Source organism: Elephas maximus, chromosome 3 (assembly GCF_024166365.1).
Source record: "Elephas maximus indicus isolate mEleMax1 chromosome 3, mEleMax1 primary haplotype, whole genome shotgun sequence".
NCBI lineage: Eukaryota > Metazoa > Chordata > Mammalia > Proboscidea > Elephantidae > Elephas > Elephas maximus.
The window spans coordinates 197,450,322-197,469,954 of NC_064821.1; the positions used below are offsets into that span (position 1 = coordinate 197,450,322).

The 19,633-nt window shown below is 39.4% G+C and overlaps 1 protein-coding gene across 2 annotated transcripts; it reads left to right on the top strand.

The window, feature by feature from the left end:
• The first annotated feature begins 1,744 nt into the window (after positions 1 to 1,744).
• LOC126073825 (myeloid cell nuclear differentiation antigen-like) lies at positions 1,745 to 19,517 on the top strand. 2 transcript variants are annotated; one of them, XM_049880922.1, is made up of 5 exons: positions 1,745 to 2,019; positions 6,833 to 7,063; positions 10,512 to 10,796; positions 11,747 to 11,883; positions 19,272 to 19,517. In XM_049880922.1, the coding sequence occupies exons 3-5, from the start codon at positions 10,532 to 10,534 to the stop codon at positions 19,275 to 19,277; spliced, it is 408 nt and encodes a 135-aa protein (XP_049736879.1). In that variant the 5' UTR covers positions 1,745 to 2,019; positions 6,833 to 7,063; positions 10,512 to 10,531; the 3' UTR covers positions 19,278 to 19,517. The 2 variants fall into 2 exon arrangements, with proteins under 2 accessions (XP_049736879.1, XP_049736877.1); XM_049880920.1 differs by lacking the exons at positions 1,745 to 2,019; positions 6,833 to 7,063 and adding an exon at positions 17,550 to 17,638 and having other exon boundaries at positions 10,356 to 10,796.
• Positions 19,518 to 19,633: the final 116 nt, after the last annotated feature.

Here is a 19,633-nt window from a genome sequence, read left to right on the forward strand (position 1 = left end):
TGACCTTAACAATGTGGATGGAGTAAAAGGCCATCCAAGATGCAGCAATTGGTCTCAACCCACCTGGAGCAAAGGAGAATGAAGAACACCAAGGACACAAGGAAATGATGAGCCCAAGAGACAGAAAGGGCTGCATAAGCCAGAGAATCCACCACCCTGAGACCGGAAGAACTAGATGGTGCCCAGCTACCACCAATGACTGCCCTGACAAGGAACACAACAGAGAATCCCTGATGGAACAGGAGAAAAGTGGGATGTAAACCTCAAATTCTAGTAAAAAGACCAGACTCTATGGTCTAACTGAGACTGGAGGGACCCCAGAGGTCATAGCTCTTGGACTCTTTGTTAACCCAAAACTAAAGCCATTCCCCAAACCAACTCTCCAGACAAAAATTAGACTGGACTATAAGACACAAAATGATACTGGTGAGCAGTGTGCTCCTTAACTCAAGTAGACATGAGACAATGTGGGAAGCTCCCGCCCGGATGGGAGATGAAAAGGCAGAGGGGGACAGAAGCTGGTCGAATGGACACGGGAAATATAGGGTGGAGAGAAGTGTGATGTCACATTGTAGGGAGAGCAACTAGGGTCATGTAACAATGTGTGTATGAGTTTTTGCATGAGAAACTGACTTGAATTGTAAATTTTCACTTAAAGCACAATAAAAAAAATCAAAAGGTGCATCACATTGGGCAAACCTGCAACAAAAGACCTCTTCAAAGTGTTAAAAAGCAAAGATGTCACTTTGAGGACTAAAGTGTGCCTGATCCAAACCATGGTATTTCCACTCACCTCGTATACATGCAAAAGCTTAACAGTGAGTAAGGAAGACCAAAGAAGAGTTGACTCCTTTCAATTACGGTGTTGGCCAAGAATATCAAATATAGCATGAACTGCCAGAAGAATGCACAAAACTGTATTGGAAGAAGTTTAGCCAGAATGCTCCTTAGAAGCAAGGAATTTGGGCATGTTTATAATGAGTTCCTGGAGAAGGATGTTATGCTTTGTAAAGCAGACGGTTAGCAAAAAAAGAGGAAGACCCTCTATGAGACGGATTGACACAGAAGCTGCAACAATGGGCTTGAGCATGGCAACAACTATGAGGATGGTACAGGACTGGGCAGTGTCTCATTCTGTTGTACATAGGGTTGCTATGAGTTGGAAGCAACTCAATGGGACCTAACAACAGCAATACCACAGTTGGTTGGCCACACAGCTGTCTTCCAAATTTCTTGGCATAGACAAGTGAGCACTTCAAGCATTTCATCCATTTGTTGAAGCATCTCAACTGGTAGTCTCAATTCTTGGTGTCTTCTTTTTTGCCAATGCCTTCAGTGCTGCTTGGACTTCTTTCTTCAGTACTATCAGTTCTTAATCATATGCTACCTTTTGAAATAGTTTGTTGACCATTCTGTTTTGGTGTAGTTACTCTGTGTATTCCTTCCATATTCCTTTGATGCTTCCTGAGTCATCCAATTCTTTGCCCATAGAATCCTTCAATATTGCAATTCAAGGTTTTATTTTTTTCTTCAGTTCTTTCAGCTTGAGAAATGCTGAACATGTTCTTCCATTTTGGTTTTCTAACTCCAGCCTTTGCACATTTCATTATATACTTCACTTTGTCTTTTCTAGCCACCTTTTGAAATCTTCTATTCAGCTCTTTTACTTGATCATTTCTAATGTTTGATTTATGTACTCTGCACTCAAGAGTAACTTTCAGAGTCTCTTCTGACATCCATTTTGGTCTTTGCTTCTTGTGATGTTCTGCCTTTATTATGCTCCAGATTTGTCAACTATTAATAACTAGATGAATGTGTCACCTACTATTGGTACCACAGAGAATTTCACAGCTGTCTTGTCTCCCTCTAGGAGCTGCAGACAAGTACCGGCAGAAATAAATGGCTTTTCCCAGAACTTCTCCTTCTGTAAACAGGAAAGAAGAGTTAATTAGCTGACCCACCTTTGCCCTGTCATGCCTGAGTCTCATTTAAGGGACTTTGGTTTCTGCTGGCCCTCATGTAAGTCAGCTGGATAAGAAAATTCTAATGTTGGAACTGCTTCTAAGTACAGACTTTTGTAACAGCAATGACAACAAAAAAATATAAAGAATAATTTTGTTCTGATTTTTCATTGTGACTCAAACGTTTACAGGAAAGAAACTGTATATATATGTATTTGTTGTTGTTAGGTGCCATCAAGTGGGTTCTGACTCACGGCAACCCTATATACATATATAGGGGGAGAGAGAGAGGAAGAGATAGAGAGTAAGGAGATAGCAAGAGAGAGAGAAATATACTGCTTAATATTTATAGTAATAACATGAAGGAATATAAAATTATAATAAACAGCATATTTATTATTATCAGGTAAACGGATAATTAAAATTGTATCTTCCTGGGACTTGAAGCTTTTATCACTGTGTACTGAAGCTTTAATCTGATGATACTTTTTGTCTTAAGGTAAAACTACATTGATATAAGCAAACTTATTTTTTTACATCACTGTTTGCATGATAAAACTTTTTCCAACTATTTTTTTAACTTTAAATGATCTTTTTTCAATAACATAAGTAGATTGTTATAAATACAATTTGAAAACTTTGTCTTTTAATGGGTTTAGCCCTTTCTGTATATTCTTTTGAATGCTATATTTTGACTAGTTTCTGCCATCTTGTACTTGTTGTTAGCTGCCATCAAGTAGGCACCCTACACGTGGAGACACCATGTGTTACAGAGTAGAACTGCTCCATAGGATTGTCTGGACTATAATCTTTACAGAAGCAGTTCACCAAGCCTTTCCTTCCACAGAGCTGCTGGGTGGATTGGAACTGCTAACCTTTAGGTAAGCAGCTGATCCGAAATGGCTTGAGCCACCCAGGTTCCTTTGAGTGACCTTAGAAAAGCTATTTAATGCAGACCACATACATAAATGGCCCAGAAGGGTGTAGGTTATTACAAACAAATTAAACACTCTAATATTTCTGTAGCAAAGCATATGTACATTTACACAAAAAATGGGATTTAAAAAAAAATCACACATCTAGTATCAGGTCATATTTTGTGATAAATTTTGTTAGCAAATTATCAAAAAAATCAATAGCCATTTTCTTTCAAAAGTTTTGGAGTTTCAGAATTGCATATATGGATTTTGGGCAAGTACTGTTAAAAAAAAAAATTACCCCACTGTCATCCTGCATGCAGTTTTTCTGCTGAGCATTTTTGAATGTTTGTAGTTGATTTATTTCTTTTTTTAATTGTGGTGAAAATATATAAAACAAAACATTCAGCAAGCCAACAATTTCTGCATATATAATTCAGTCACACTGATTACATTCTTTATCTCGTGCAAACTTTACCATTATCCTTTTCCAAATTATCCATCTACCGTTAGTATAAACTCAATGCCCCCTAAGCAAAAATTCCCCTTTTCCCTTCCCTTTCACCCCTGGTAACCATTAATAATCTTTAGTTTCTATGTATTTGCTTATTTCATATAAGTGAGATCATACAGTATTTCTTCTTTTGTGACTTATTTAGCTCAGCGTAACGTTTTCCAGATTCATCCAGGCTGTGGCATGCATCAGGACTTCATTTTGGCTAAGCAGTATTCCCTTGTATATATAGCACATTTTGTTTATCCATTCATTTGCTCATGGCATTTCAGTTGTTTCTACATTTTGACTGTTGTGAAAATTGCTGCAATGAACATTGGTGTACAGGTTTCTCTTTGCATTACTGCTTTCACTTCTGGATATATACCTAGCATTGGGGTTGCTGAGGTGTAATGATTTGAATTGTGTCCCTCAAAAACATGTGCCCAGTTGGTTAGGCCGTGTGTGGGTGTCCTCCATTTTGTGATTTTCCTATGTATTATAAATCATAATCTCTGCCTGTAGTTAAAGAGGACTGGGGTAGGATGTAACACCCTTGCTCAGGGCACATTCTTGATCCATTGTAAAAGGATTTTCCCTGCACCACCTTTTATCTCCCAAGAGATAAAAGGAAAGGGAAGCAAACAGAGAGTTGGGGACCTCATACCACCAAGAAAGCAGCACCAGGAACAGAGTGCATCCTTTGGACATGGAGTCCCTGTGCCTGAGAAGCTCCTCGACCAGGGGAAGATTAAGGACAAGGACCTTCCTCCAGAGCCAATAGAGAGAGAAAGCCTTCCCCTGGAGCCAACACCCTGAATTTGGACTTGTAACCTACTAGACTGTAAGATGAGGTATATGGTAGTTAGCTCTATGGTCAACTTTTTGAGGAGCCACCAATCTGTTTTCCCCAGCAACCGTACCATTTTACAATTCCACCAGCAATGAAGGAGGGTTCCAGTTTCTCCACAACCTTGCCAACACCTGTTGTTCTCTGTTTTTTTGACCATTACCATTCTAATGGGGGTGAGGTGTACACATTATCCCATTGCGGTTTTGATTTGAATCTCCCTGATGGCTAATGACTTTGAGCATCTTTTGACGTGCTTGTTGGTCATTTGAATATCCTCTTTGGTGAAATGTTTGTTCGAGTCCTTTGCCCATTTTATGATTGAGTTGTTTGTCTTGTTGCTGTTAAGTTGTAGAGTTTTTATACATTTTGGGTATTAGAGCCTTCTCGTATATACGGTTCCCAAAATTTTCTCTCAATATGTAGGTTGTCTTTTCTTTTTTCTTTTTGGTAAACTATATTATGAACAAAAGTATTTAATTTTGATAACATCTAGTTTATCTATTTTGTCTTTTGTTGCTCATGCTTTTTTTGTCATATGAGATAATACATCATTAAAAAGTAGGTCCCTCAGCTAGGCCTCTGTATTTTTTTTCCAAGAATTGTATGGTTTTAGATTTCACATTTAAGTCTTTGGTCCATTTTGAATTGGTTTTTGTGTGTGGTATAGGCATAAATCCTGTTGCATTCTTTTGCTGGTGAAAATTCAATTTTCCCATCGCTTTATTGAAGAGGATATTCCTTCGTCATTGAATGGATTTAGCACCCTTGTCTAAAATCATTTTACCATAGCTGGTATTTTGTTCACTATTTTTGCATCTGTATTCATAAGGGCTATCAGTCTATGTGTGTGTGTGTTTTGATTTGGTTTTGGTTTTGGCCTTGGCTTTGATTTTTCTTGTGGTGTCTTTGTCTGGCTTTGGTATTAGAGTAACAGTGGCCTCATAGAATGAGTTCGAAAGAGTTCCTACTTCTATTTTTTGGAATATTTAAGTAAAATTGGGGTCACTTCTTTTATAAATGTTTGATAGAATTCCCAGTGAAGCCATCTGGTCAAGAAATTTTCTTTGTTAGGAGCTTTTGATTACTGATTCATTATTTTCAGTTTTTATGAGTCTGTTGAAATCCACCATTTCTTCTTGAGTAATGCAGAGAGCATGGGTTTCAAGGAATTTGTCCATATATCTGATAAGAGTCTAATATCCAAAATGTACACATAATTTCTGCATTGATCCTCAAGTTTTCTGATTCTTTCTTATGCCAAATCAAATCTGCCACTGAGTCCACCTAGAGAATGACTCATTTCTGTTATTGTACTTTTTAGCTCTCTCTCTCTCTCTCTTTTTTAAATTCAATCTCTTTAGTGAAATCCCTGCATTGTTCTTGCATTATTTTCCCAATTTCCTTTAGTTCTTTTTTGGTGTTTTCCTTTAGTTCTTTGAGAAAATTTAATATTGTTACTTTAATGTCTTCATCAAGGAGTCTGTTATCAGGCCTTTCTTAAGGAGTGTTTCATCCCCTTATTTTGATCTTTTGCATGGGTCATCCTTTCTTGCCTTTTCATGTGCTTTGTGATTATCTGCTGTAATCGAGACATTATGCTATTTACTATGGAACCTCTGGAGATTACATTATTCCCTTTCTTTACAGTTTACATTTTCCTCTCCATTCTTGTTATTATTTTTTTTAATTATTGAAGACTGTAGATCTTTGCTTCCACTCCAGAGTCCCCATCTAGGTGCATGTGCTGTTATACCTTCTCTATTGATCTCCCTTCCCAGAGGCACAGACCATCACTGTTTCACCTCTAAGTTTCCTGGATGGGAGTTGCTGGCTCTGGCACTTCAGCGCCAAACTCTATGGCTTTTAGAATTTGGTGTGGTCACCTCTCCACCATATATCAGGGATGCTGATCACACTGCTTTGGTACTACACCCCTTCAGGAAAGACAGATATTAACACCTTGTTTGGGATTACCAACTGTCTCTAATTGCTCGCCACAAATCTCCCACCTTGTAAGCACCAAAATGCAAAATCCTGGCACTGTTGCCCGCATGTATGAGTTGCAGCTATAGCAGGCATACCACAGGATTCCCCTAGCAGGGAGTCCTCCCACCATTCATATGATACCTTTTTCTTGATTCAGTGCTTGCTTTGGTCCTCCAACCCTTTAATTGATGACCAGAGTTCCAAGACTATCAATTCCATCAGTTTTTACTTGTTTTCTTTTCAATTTGTTGACGGGAAATGGAAGTGTGTAACTGCTTATACTGCCATCTTACTCCACTCTGTAGATGATCTACTCTTTATCTCTGGAAACTTACAAATTTTTCTTTTCTTTTTGTTACTTTTCTGCTTTGCCTCTTTGTAACTTAGTGTGAGTTTTTCCTTTACTCTCCTTTTTAGCACTGTATGGGCTTGATGCGAGGATGCATATGTTCCTTTAATTCCAAGAAGTTTATTCCATTATTTCTTCAAAATATTTTCTCCTGTTCATTTTAGTTTGCTCTCCTTCTGCAAATATATATACATAAACTTTGACATTTTCACCGGCATTCTTATATTTTATTTTACATGTTCCACTTCCTAATTCCATCTTATCTCCTTGTAGGAAATTTTAATCTAATCTTAAAAATTACTGGAGGGCGGGGCCAAGATGGCGGACTAGGGAGACGCTACCTCGGATCCCTCTTGCAACAAAGACTCGGAAAAACAAGTGAATCGATCAAGTACATAACAATCTACGAACCCTGAACAACAAACACAGATTAAGAGATGGAAAACGAACAAATACAGGGAAGCAGCTATTGTTTTCGGAGCCTGGACCCAGCGTCCCCGTCAGGTAACCTTTGGCGCCTGATTTAGGGCAGAGCCCAGGGGAGCTGACGGCGCAAACAAGGGGCCCAGCCCTACCCCCCTGAACTCACCCCGGGAGGGGGCCCAGCTGGTTCACGCAGGCGGCGTGACAACGCAGCCAGTGGGAGAAATCCCCGGGAGGCAGTGACTGGTTTTGGAGCTGGGAGAGCAGCGTCCCAGCTGGGGAACCGTCTGGCCAGGATTTTGACTGGGTGCTGGCACAGCATAAGCACGGAGAGCTGCTCCACTCCCCTGAACTAACCCTGGGGGGGGCCCAGCTGGTCCGCAGGGGTGGCGCGGCAACGGCTGGCGGGACGAGAAGTCCCCGGGAGGCAGCGACTGATTTTGGAGCTGGGAGTAAAGCGTCCCAGCAGGGGAACCTTCACACTAGGATTTAGACTGGCAGCGGGTGCCTTCAGAAGGCCAGACCCCCGGAGGCAATCTCCACACAGCCAGCATACATAGGCGACACGCCCCGCAGGAATCTCAGATATAATAGTCATTCCAAGCAAGACAAGCAACTCTGGCTATATTCTGAGGTGCTACTCTCCTATCTCGCTGATCCCTCCCCCACCCTTCCCAAGCGGCTTCACTAACATTGGAATTGCCTGAGCCAAAGGGAGAACGGCTCCGCAGCGGCTTTGCTTTCCCCCCTTTTTTTTTTCTTTTGGTCTTTTCCTAACCCACTCTTTCGGCCTGAGAGAAGGAACAACAACAACAAAAAAAAAAAACCCAGGGACCAAAAATCCACCCCTAATTGGACTAAAAACACAGAACCAGCTACAGCCAAGCATATATAATCCAAATCTCAGACTTTCATCCTCACAGGGAACAAGGTGGCGGTTATAACCAACCCAAAGGCAATTCTGATAGGGATCTGACTGCATTTTTTTTAGTCAGAGGCAAAAGGACAAATATTGTATAAGACCACTATTATAAGATCTTGAGAAATAGTAAAAACTGAGAAGAACACATAATTTGTGGTTACGAGGTGGGGAGGGAGACAGGGAGGGAGGGAGAGGGTTTTTTATTGAGTAATTAGTAGATAAGAACTGCTTTAGGTGAAGAGAAAGACAACACTCAATACATGGAAGGTCAGCTCAATTGGACTGGACCAAAAGCAAAGAAGTTTCCGGGATAAAATGAATGCTTCAAAGGTCAGTGGAGCAAGGGTGGGGGTTTGGGGACCATGGTTTAAGGGGACTTCTAAGTCAATTGGCAAAATAATTCTATTATGAAATCATTCTGCATCCCACTTTGAAATGTGGCGTCTGGGGTCTTAAATGCTAACAAGCGGCCATCTAAGATGCATCAGTTGGTCTCAACCCACCTGGAGTAAAGGAGAATGAAGAACACCAAGGTCACACGACAACTAAGAGCCCAAGAGACAGAAAGGGCCACATGAACTAGAGACCTACATCATCCTGAGACCAGAAGAACTAGTTGGTGCCCGGCCGCAATCAATGACTGCCCTGACAGGGAGCACAACAGAGAACCCCTGAGGGAGCAGGAGATCAGTGGGATGCAGACCCCAAATTCTCACAAAAAGACCATACTTAATGGTCTGACTGAGACTAGAGGAATCCTGGCGGCCATGGTCCCCAGACCTTCTGTTGGCACAGGACAAGAACCATCCCCGAAGATAACTCATTAGACATGAAAGGGACTGGACAGTGGGTAGGAGAAAGATGCTGATGAAGAATGAGCTAATTATATCAGGTGGACACTTGAGATTGTGTTGGCATCTCATGTCTGGAGGGGGGATGGGAGGATAGAGAGAGTGGGAAGCTGGCAAAATTGTCACGAAAGGAGAGACTGGAAGGGCTGACTCATTAGGGGAAGAGCAAGTGGGAGTGCAGAGTAAGATGTATGTACACTTATATGTGACAGACTGACTTGATTTGTAAACGTTTACTTGAAGCTCAATAAAAGTTAATAAAAAAAAATTACTAATTTATTCCCTATTTATGTCAAACCCATTGCCACTGAGTTGATTCTGACTCATAGCGATCCTATTGGACAGAGTAGAATTGCCCCATAGTGTTTCCAAGGGGCACCTAATGCATTTGAACTGCCAATATTTTAGTTGGTAGCCGTAACTCTTAACCACTATGCTGCCAGGGTTGGTTTCCATTTCTGTCTCTTGCATTGTATAACCAAACTGTTAGGTTCAATTAGCCAGGTCTTCTGAACTCCAAATCCTAAGCTCTTAACACTTATATTTTGTTTCTTGAGTCAGTCATTGATGGAAAATATAGAGCCAAAAAATAAAAATAAAAAACCGCATTGAAAAAAGAGTCATTTTTTACAAATAGTGATTTTCATATGCTATACTTTTTTTTTTTAATATTCAGAATTTAGGACAGTATATGTAAAAATATGAAATAGGAGAATTCCCATACGACTGCTTTCATGCTGACTGTATCAGTATATCTGTATGTCTCAGGAGAATTTATAAATTAAACTTGTTTGGTTTGATGTAGATCAGGCATCCTCTAGATCTATCCTCCTAGAACAAAGGCAAGAAATGTGTTCCAAGCAGAAAGCTTGTAAAGCAATGTGTGCTACATAACCCTTGAGCTTAAATATGACAACCTGAAAGAAGTAAAAAAGAGACTGATTATGCAAACGCTTCCAAGCCATGTAAGAAATAAGAATGTTGCTAAAGACAGTGGGCAACTATTGAAGGATATCAAGTGGGATAGAACCATTGCTTTTTAGAAAGTTAAAGGCTGTATAAAAACCTCTGATTACAGAAATTAAGCCTATAAGGATGATAATCAAATATTAAAATAATCCAGGCCAAATGCCGTGACCCCGCTCTAGTAAGCAAGTAGGAGTCCAGTAAACTGGTGGTATCCTGTGCACATTGGACACAGAAGACATGGTTCATCCCCAAAGGAGTGAGGATGGTAATGAGAACAGAACAGGAAAAAGTCAAGTGGACAAGGGTGGGTACCCCGGCATGGAACTGCAGTATCATGGCAGAAAGGTATTTGTATAAAGCAAGAGGTTGGAGCCCATTTTGCCTTTTCATTCATGGTGGATATGGGAAGAGTCAGGAAACAGCAGGCAGAGATTCAGGGCCAGGTACCAGCCCCAATAGAGAAAGGGAAAAGGAGCCAGGGACTTCGACACTGCATAACCCATACTCTAAGAACTGTTTATATTGCCTATTTCCAGACCTCCTTCTACCACACCTATCCCTGACCCAACTCAACTATCATTAATAGGGAATCATTTTTTAGAATTTCCTAATGCAGAAGTTCTCAACCCACTTCCAAAATGACACAACTGGTGGTGATAGTTCGTCTTTCCACACACACCCACTGAAAAACACTTTCCCCCCCGGCCACTCACTCATATAGGCATGTCCAGTCTTTAAAACTCTCTGTATAATTGTTTAACACCATATGTCATTTTTTCTCTGATAGGCTTAGCCATAACTTGAGAGATGGTGAATGAATACATGAAAATTTTTCTACTGAAGGGACTACAGCCCATCAATGAATATCGATTTAACATGATTAAGTCTTTACTAGCCCATGATTTGCAGCTGAATAAAAAAGCACAATATGGATATAATAGAATTCAGATTGCTGACTTGACGGAAGACAAGTTCCGAGGTGCTGCCTGTTTGGACGTTCGAACTGGGTTGTTCAAAGATATTGAAGACCTTAAAGACCTTGCTAAAACTTTTACGTATGAGAACATGAAAGGTAATAGGAGAGACTCATTTACCCTAACCCTCCCACACCTGTCACAAGCTTGAATAGAACCCTGCCCGGTCATCGTTGATACATCCCTTTCCCAAGATAAGAATCAGTAGCCATAATAATGGTGGAACCTCAGCTTCCAACAAGTTGACAACTTATAACATTCCTATTCCTATACTGGAGACTGATGTATTTTGGAGGGCATATGTGAGTGCAGAGAAAGAATAAAAGGCAGGGGAAACTGAATGAGAGACTGAGGCCTCCAGTACATTAGAAAGGCTACAAAATGACAAAACAAAATAGCAAATATTGTGGTTTTTCTTTAAAATAGTTACATTTAATCAATGAACGTCCATGCTGTCTTAAGACTATTAACTCCGTCGTCATTACCCTCATAGTAATAGAGATGAGGCAGTATGTATATGAAAATCTAACTCTCAGAGATGTGAAGACCTTCCTGTCTTGTAAAATCACTATGTAAAACACAAAAACAAGGAAAAAAACAAAAACTTTAAAAAAGCCAAATGTCAATATCTTCACTTTGTCACCTCATAAATCCAGATCGTATTTCCTTTTACTAGTTTATTTGAACAGATCTTTTACAGAACATAACCCACCAGTCAGCATTAAGAATACCTTAGTTTTTTTTTAAAGGTATTGATAGGAGAACAATGTTGGGAAAGGGTTCGACTGAGGTGCATGGCAGTCCAAAGGACAGGTTGCACGTGCTTATCACACAGGGACATGAAGGAAACCATTGAGGACGTATGAGACAGGGCCTGTGCTGTGTTAGGACCATTTTTCACCTCATGGCCAGGCTGGGCTAATGCAGTAGAGGTGAACAAAAGCATACTTAGACCCACAAGCAGGAGCTGAGAGGAACTAGTAGTTTCTCTGTGAAGTTATACCAATTAAACCAGCTTTCTGTGTTCATTTTGTCCTTTTTGCATTAGTTGAAAACAAAATCAAAGCAAAAAGAGCTACTGAGGTGAAAAACAGCAATCAAGAAGCCACAGATCCTGCTACACCTGCACCCACCACAAGTAAAACTCTTACATCTGAAAGAGCAAAGCAGACTCCTGCAGGCCAGGTAAGTTCGAGGAAGAGAAAAAAACTTCCAGAACATAGAAGAAATTTCTTTTACAGCTCTTTCATAAATTCTCCCCATTTATATTTTAAATTCTTCATTAGCTTCCCATCAAGACTTAGATTTGCCAAATTGAATAATTATTGACCATCTCCTTTGTACCAGACAATGAGCTAGGCACTTCAATAAATGTAATGTAAATTGTTGATGTTGTTGTTAGGTGCCACAGAGTCAGTTCCAACTCATAGTGACCCTATGCACAACAAAGTGAAACCCTGCAAGGTCCTGTGCCATCCTCACAATCATTGCCATGCTCAAGCCCAAATTTGCTGCCACTGTGCCAATCCATCTCATTGAGGATTTTCCTCTTTTTTGCTGACCCTCTGCTTTTACCAACATGATGTCCTTCGCCAGGGACTGATCCCTCTTGATAATATGTCTGAAGTACATGGGACAAAATCTCACCATTCTTGTTTCTAAGGAGAATTCTGGCTGTACTTCTTCCGAGACAAATTTATTAGATCTCCTGGAAGTCCATGGTATATTCACTATTCTTCACCAATACCGTAATTCGAATGCATTAATTCTTCTTCAATCTTCCTTATTCATTGTCTGGCTTTCTCATGCGTATGAGGCAAACCTTAGTCCTCAAAGTGACATCCTGTTTTTGACATTTTAGAAAAGGTCTTTTGCGGCAGTTTGCCCAATGCAATACATTATTTAATTTCTTGACTTCTGCTTTCATAGGCATTGATTGTGAATCTGAGTAAAATGAAATCCCTGACAACATCACTATTTTCTCCACTTATCACCATGTTGCTTATTGGTACAGCCATGAGGATTTCTGTTTTCTTTAAGAAGTGTAATTCATACTGAAGGCTATAGACTTTGATCTTCATCAGTAAGTGCTTGAAGTCCTCCTCACTTTTAGCAACATGGTTGTGTCATCTGCATATTGCAGGTTGTTAATAAGTCTTCCTCCCATCCAGATTCTGCATTCTTCTTCATATAGCCCACCTTCTCAAGTTATTTGCTCAATATACAGATTGAATATCTTTGGTGAATGGATACAACCTGACATACACCATTTCTGGTTTTAAACTACCACCATTTTTGTGTCAGCTTTACATTCTGTGGTGGCTTACATGCTGCTATAATGCTGGATGCTATGCCACCAGCATTTCAAATAATAGCAGGGTCACTCTTGGTGGACAGGTTTCAGTGGCGCTTCCAAACTAAGGCAGACTAGGAAGGACTCAGTAATCTCCTTCCAAAAAAAATTGGATACCTTATGGATAGCAGCAGAACATTATCTGATTTAGTGCTGGAAGATGGGCCTCTCGAGTTGGAAAACACTCAAAATATGACTGTGGAAGAACTGCCTCCTTAAGTAGAGTGAACCTTAATGATGTGGATGGAGTAAAGCTTTCTGGACCTTCATTTTCTCATGTGGTATGACTCAAGATGAGAAGAAATAGCTACAAACGTCCAATAGTAATTAGAAAGTGGCATATATGAAGTAAGAATCAAGGAAAAGTGGAAGTTGTCAAAAGTGAAATGGAACGCTTGAACATTGATATTCTAGGTATTAGTGAGCTGAAATGTACTGTGCTGGGCATTTTGAATAGACAATCATATGGTTTACTATGCTGGCAACAACAAATTGAAGAGGAATAACATAGCATTCATTGCCAAAAGAACATTTGAAAATCTATTCTGAAGTACAATGCTGTCAGTAACAGGACCATATCCATACACCTACAAGTAAGACCCGTTAGTATGACTGTTATTCAAATTTATGCACCAACCACTAATGCAAAAGATAAAAAAATTAAAGATTTTTCACAAATTCTGCAGTCCAATATTGACCAAACATGCAACCAAGTTGCATTGATAATTATTGATGATTGGAATGTGAAAGTTGGAAAGAAATTTAAAAAAATCTCTTGTTGGAAAAATACTGCCTTGGTGATAGAAACAATGTTGAAGAACACATGATAGAATTCTGCCGGATCAATGACCTATTCATTCGAAATACCTTTTTTCAGCAACATAAATAACATCCATACATGTGGAACTCGTCAGATGGAACACACAGGAATCAAATGAATTACATCTGTGGAGAGAGATGATGTAAAGACTCAGTATCATAAGTCAGAAAAAAGCCAGGGGGCACTGCAGAACAGACCATCAATTGCTTCTATGCCAGTTCATGTTGGAACTAAAGAAAATTAAAACAAGTCCATGGGAGCCAAAGTACAACCATGGGTATATTCCACCAGAATTTTAAGACCATCTCATTAATAGATTTGATACATTGAACACTAATGACTGAAAACAGATGGATTGTGGAATGACATCTAGGATATCATACATGAAGGAAGGAAATGGTCATTTAAAAGACAGGAAAGAAAGAAAAGATCAAAATGGGTGTTGGAAGAGACTCTGAAACTTGCTCTTGGACATAGCTAAAGTGAACAGAAAAAATGATGAAGAGCGGAACAGAAGATTTTAAAGGACAGCACAAGAAGACAAAGTGTCCATTGACTGCCTTAGTCTCTTTCACACTAATTCCCTTTGCTCACTAATCTATTTACGTTTCTTCAATACACCTGGATCTTTCTTCTTCAGGGCTTTCGCACACCATGTTTCCTCTACCTGGAAACCTTTCGACTTGGCCAAACCTATGCACCCTCTGGATTTCAATAGTGATATCATTCCTCAAGAAATTCTCCCTGAGACCTCACTCAGACTAAACAAAATCTTCACGGAGGTAGGTTTGGAAAGACCCCACTTTTTTTTTTTTTTGGCACTTATGAAAGTAATTGTTAATCAGTGTTTTTCTTCACTGCTTGATTATAGGCTCCAAGTGTAGGGCTACCCTGTCAGCCCTGCTAACCACTGTATCCCAGCACCTACTTCAGTGCCTACCTCACAGGAAGCATTCAATAAATACATTTACTCAGTCAAATAATAAAAGCCTAGTACGAAGATATGAATCAGTGCAGCTGATGAAGGACAAATCAGGGTCATATAATCCAATCAAGTAGGTGATAGCTAAACTGAGGTCTAAAGAGTGTAATATCAAAGAAATGGTAGAAGAGTGAGGAAGGGAGTTTAGGAGGAACGAAATACAGGAAGAAGGAAGACCATAAACCAACACCTAGAAATGAAAAAAATTGACTGCAATTTATAATTGTCTGTTTCTAATAATACTAAGTTATATTCACCTCAAAATTGAAATGGCCATTGTTTACTATGTTTCCCAAGCATCAGTGACAGTCTAATAACAAATTGAAACCCCAATGAACATTATTCTAAATATGAGGGTGTAATTTTTCATTGCTACACAATAAAGGGGATAATGATGAAGTGGCAAACCTGTAACATCAGCCACGATTTGTGCTGTTTCCTTTTTTTCTTGCCTTCTATACAAGTAATGCATGATTACTTTAGAAAAAAATAAGAAATACAGACAGCCAGCCAAGCTAAAAATAATTCAATTTAAATTACCCGAAATTCCAACCTCTAGATTATACCACATGTGCCTGTATACCATTTCAGAGTTTCTCCTCTGTAAATATATACATAATGTTTTTAAATAGTATCAAACAAAATTAATATTCTGTGATCTGTTTTATTTATTTAACCTATTATGACCATCTGCCAAGCCTAAAAGTAGAGACAGAAATAAATTACTTAACTGATATAATATGCTTAATTGCATGGATGTACTAAATTTTATTGAAAAAAATAATTCCCTAAGATTGACTTTCCAATATCACCTATTAAAACTATCTCTTCAATGAACCTACTTGTACTTGTTCCCCTCATTGTCCTACCATGTCTCTCTGAATAGTTATATGATTTCTTTCATTTGGGTCTTGTATTCATGTCAGGTTGCACGCCACTGTTACTGTTGTTATCGTCATGTCTGAGTCTATTGTTACATGTGATATGGTGAATTAGTCACATTGAGGAGAAGTCAGACCCAAGTAAAGTCCAATCACCCGTAGACAATGGTCGTGTGTAACATCCCAGGTCCAAGCACTCTAATCCTTGCTGGCTGGTATGTGGAGGAGCCAAGCATGGCTCTCTCTGCTCGTTCTTCTGAAGCTCATGGTCCACCACTGCCTCTAGCACTTCCTCTTATAAACAACCTTCTCTCCATTTAAAGTGTTTTGCTACAATTCAAGGAGACCAGAAAGGAGACTGGGACACTGTAGAGAAAGGAGATGAAAGACAAAGCACCCCGATCTCTGGTTTTCTGTTAGCAAGCTGATTCCTAGAGCCCTGACTTTGAAAAACATTGTAGTGGAGGAAAACAGCATTCACCAGAGTGCCTCTGGTCTCAGCCTATTTCTGTTAGAGGGTGATGAGGGATCTGCCTGCAATTGTTCTCACTTGTGGTAGCAGAGCACTATTTCTTAAGCAAAAGCACTGTAGATTGTACTCTCAAAATCGCCCTAACTACACTAGTGGTAAAAGGATCCCTGGTGGCACAACGGTTAAGCACTCAGCTGCTAACCAAAAGTGGGCAGTTCAAACACACTAGAATCTCTGTTGGAGAAAAGACCTGTCAACTGCTCCCCTATACTTACAGCTTAAGGAACCCTAGAGTACTCCTACTCTCTCCTATAAGGTCGCTATGATTTGGGATCAACCCAGTGGCACAGAACAGCAACAACAAGGCAATGTGAAGTATAGACAAAAGAAGTATATAAATCACTATTCTTTAGTTCTCACCCAATCTGAAAATTGTTATCTGTACAAGGGTGCAGCCCACACCACTACCCGACACATGTCAGTGGGAGACAGACTGACTACATATAGTGACTATCCATTTTGTTGCTGTTGTTGGTGTTGTTGTTAGTTCCAAGAATCCATATTTTCCTCTATATTCTCTTCAGATTTTTATGGTGGGATGGAGTTAGCAACCTGTATGTGTTCACCATCTTGGCACAGATGGCCATGGATAGAGCCTTTTTCTGGTCATCAACACCTCAGGCCCATGGTCTCCTTGCTAATTCAATGACATAAAGTGAACATCTTGGGACAATTCAGCTTTTGGCATACATACTGGCTTGCAAGGGACTAAGTGATGCTTATTAAGATCCCATCTACCGAAATTTGTGACATAACCATTTCTAAATCCAAAGGAATAATTCTGCTGTGCCTGAACACACAGTACAGGGGTTCCAAGGAACTCAGGAGTCCCTGTAATGACCGTGGTCTCATACAAGTCAAGTGAATAGACCATGCAACAATATCTTCTTTGGAGTCCAACCACATCACTTTAATAACCCTTATTAGACATAGTAGAATGACAAGGACAATGTGAGAATTCCATTTACTGAGCATTTACTCTATTACTGGACTCTAAAACTTTTGTTCCTCTGTACGTAATCTCATTCATTCGACATAACACCCATGAGACAGCTATTGTTAACCCCAGCTCACATGTGAAAACCAAGGTCCATTATGGTCATAAATCTTCTACAATATCACGGAGACACTGAGAGTGAGATGCAACTTTGTGGAACTCTGGAACTTGAGCAGTGAACATCCCTTTGTGATTTCCAGAGTTGGATAGCAGGTAGTACAATGTCTGTGATATATTTTGATAATTTTCAGAACCGACATTATTTGTATTGGATTTGTTTCCATAGACAAATCGCTGCAAGACTTTCAAAGAGGAATAACCTGGCAGGAGGTGGTCAGTGGGTGTTCTAGTCAGGAACTCACACTCCAGATGCAGGTACTGCAAGCAGATTTGCCCAATGCAATATATCGTTTGATTTCTTAACTGCTGCTTTCATGGATGTTGATTGTGGATCTGAGTAAAATTAAATCTTTGACAACTTCAATCTTTTCTCCACTTATCATAAAGTTGCTTATTGGCCCAGTTGTGAGGATTTTTTTGTTCTTTGTGTTGAGGTGTAATCCATATTGAAGGCCGTAATCTCCACTCTTCCTCAGTTAGTGCCTCAGTCCTCTTCGCTTTCAGCAAGCAAGCTTGTGTCATCTGTATATCAAAGATTTTTAATGAGTCTTCTTCCAATCCTGATACCACCTTCTTCTTCATATAGTCCACTTTCTAAGATTATTTGCTCATCATACCGATTGAATAAGTATGGTGAAAGATCCAACCCTAATGCACATTTTTCTTGATTTTAAACCATACCGTACCCCCTTGTTCTGTTGGAATGACTGCCTCTTGGTCTATGCACAGGTTCCACATGAGCACGATTAAGTGTTCTGGAATTCCCATTCTTTGCAATGTTATCCATAATTTTTTTTATCATCCACACAGTCGAATACCTTTGCATAGTCAATAAAACACAGGTAAACATCTTTCTGGTATTCTCTGCTTTCAGCCAAGATCCATCTGACATCAGCAGTGATATCCTCATTCCATGTTCACTTCGGAATCTGGCCTGAATTTCTGACACTTCACTGTCAATATACTGCTGCAACCACTTTTGAATTGTCTTCAGTGAAAGTTTACTTGTGTGTGATATTAAGAGTTGGTGATGGGGGAGAAATTATTCTGAGGAAAACTAATAGTTATTTTAAAATATTATTCAATCAAGCATTGTGTTTTTGGCACCCAAATTTTACTGTTGTGATGGAAGAATTTAATTTAATTTGAAGTCACAATAGCTCAAGAAGCTCCTCTCAATGAGATGACATTAGTACCACGGAAGAATAGAATGAAAAGTATTCTGTATAGAGTACCACGCATAACAACTCAAACTGGGTTTTCCATTAGTAGTAGCTGCATAAAACATGAAACATCTGCTGAATGGAGCAGACATACAAATCACTGCTTAGACATTGCAGAAGAGCAATGATGACAATGATGTCTCTATGCCAGGCATTTTCTGTGTGCTGTGTTCAAAAGCCTTCATGCTTTATGTACATTATCACATATGATCTTTATAAAACACCCTTGAGTATGTTATTGTTAATCCCAACTCACATGTGAGCAATGTGAGATTCCTTGAAATTAAAAATCTTACCAAATGTCACAAAGATAGTGAAAATGAGATCCAGAATTCAAACCGAGGTTGTTTGAGCATTTAATGCTGCTTTAGATTTCATAACCCAGGACCGCAAGTCTTCTTTTGAGGAATGGAATTGCAGATATTATCATAGGCTGTTTTAGTCAAGAAACCACAGTCTAGAGGCAGGTTCTACAAAGAATTCTCTCATCTACCCTTTATCAGAAAGTGACACTTTATGATTTAGATAACTGATTGCAAGATGTAGTAAAAATTTTAGCAAATTGACCTCATATGATGAATGTTAAAAATGGGCTTTTATTGACGAAATTGTAGCTGGTCAAGTAATAAATATTTTAGAGACACTACCCTCCCTTCTTTTAAAAGGTGTAAAAATCCAGACAATAATAATGCCCTGGATGGAGTCTTGAGGAATTCTGAATGAGGTTAAAATCTGGAAGATTCCAGCTGCCTGTGGCAGGCTACAAGGACTGCAGAATCCTGCCTGAAGAATTGTGTCTTTATGTCAGAGAAAGCACAGATTGATATTATCAACACATGCTTTTGAGAACACGATTCTGACTTACCTTTATTTGGGTCAGAAATTTGTTTTTGTCTGCTGGAGTACCAACAGAGGGCATCTCTCCGCATAAGGTAAAAAACACCTGTTGCCGTAGAGTGGCTTCCAACTTATATAGACCCGATAAGTTAGTTTCTAAAAAATGGATGAGACCATGTCCTGAATCATG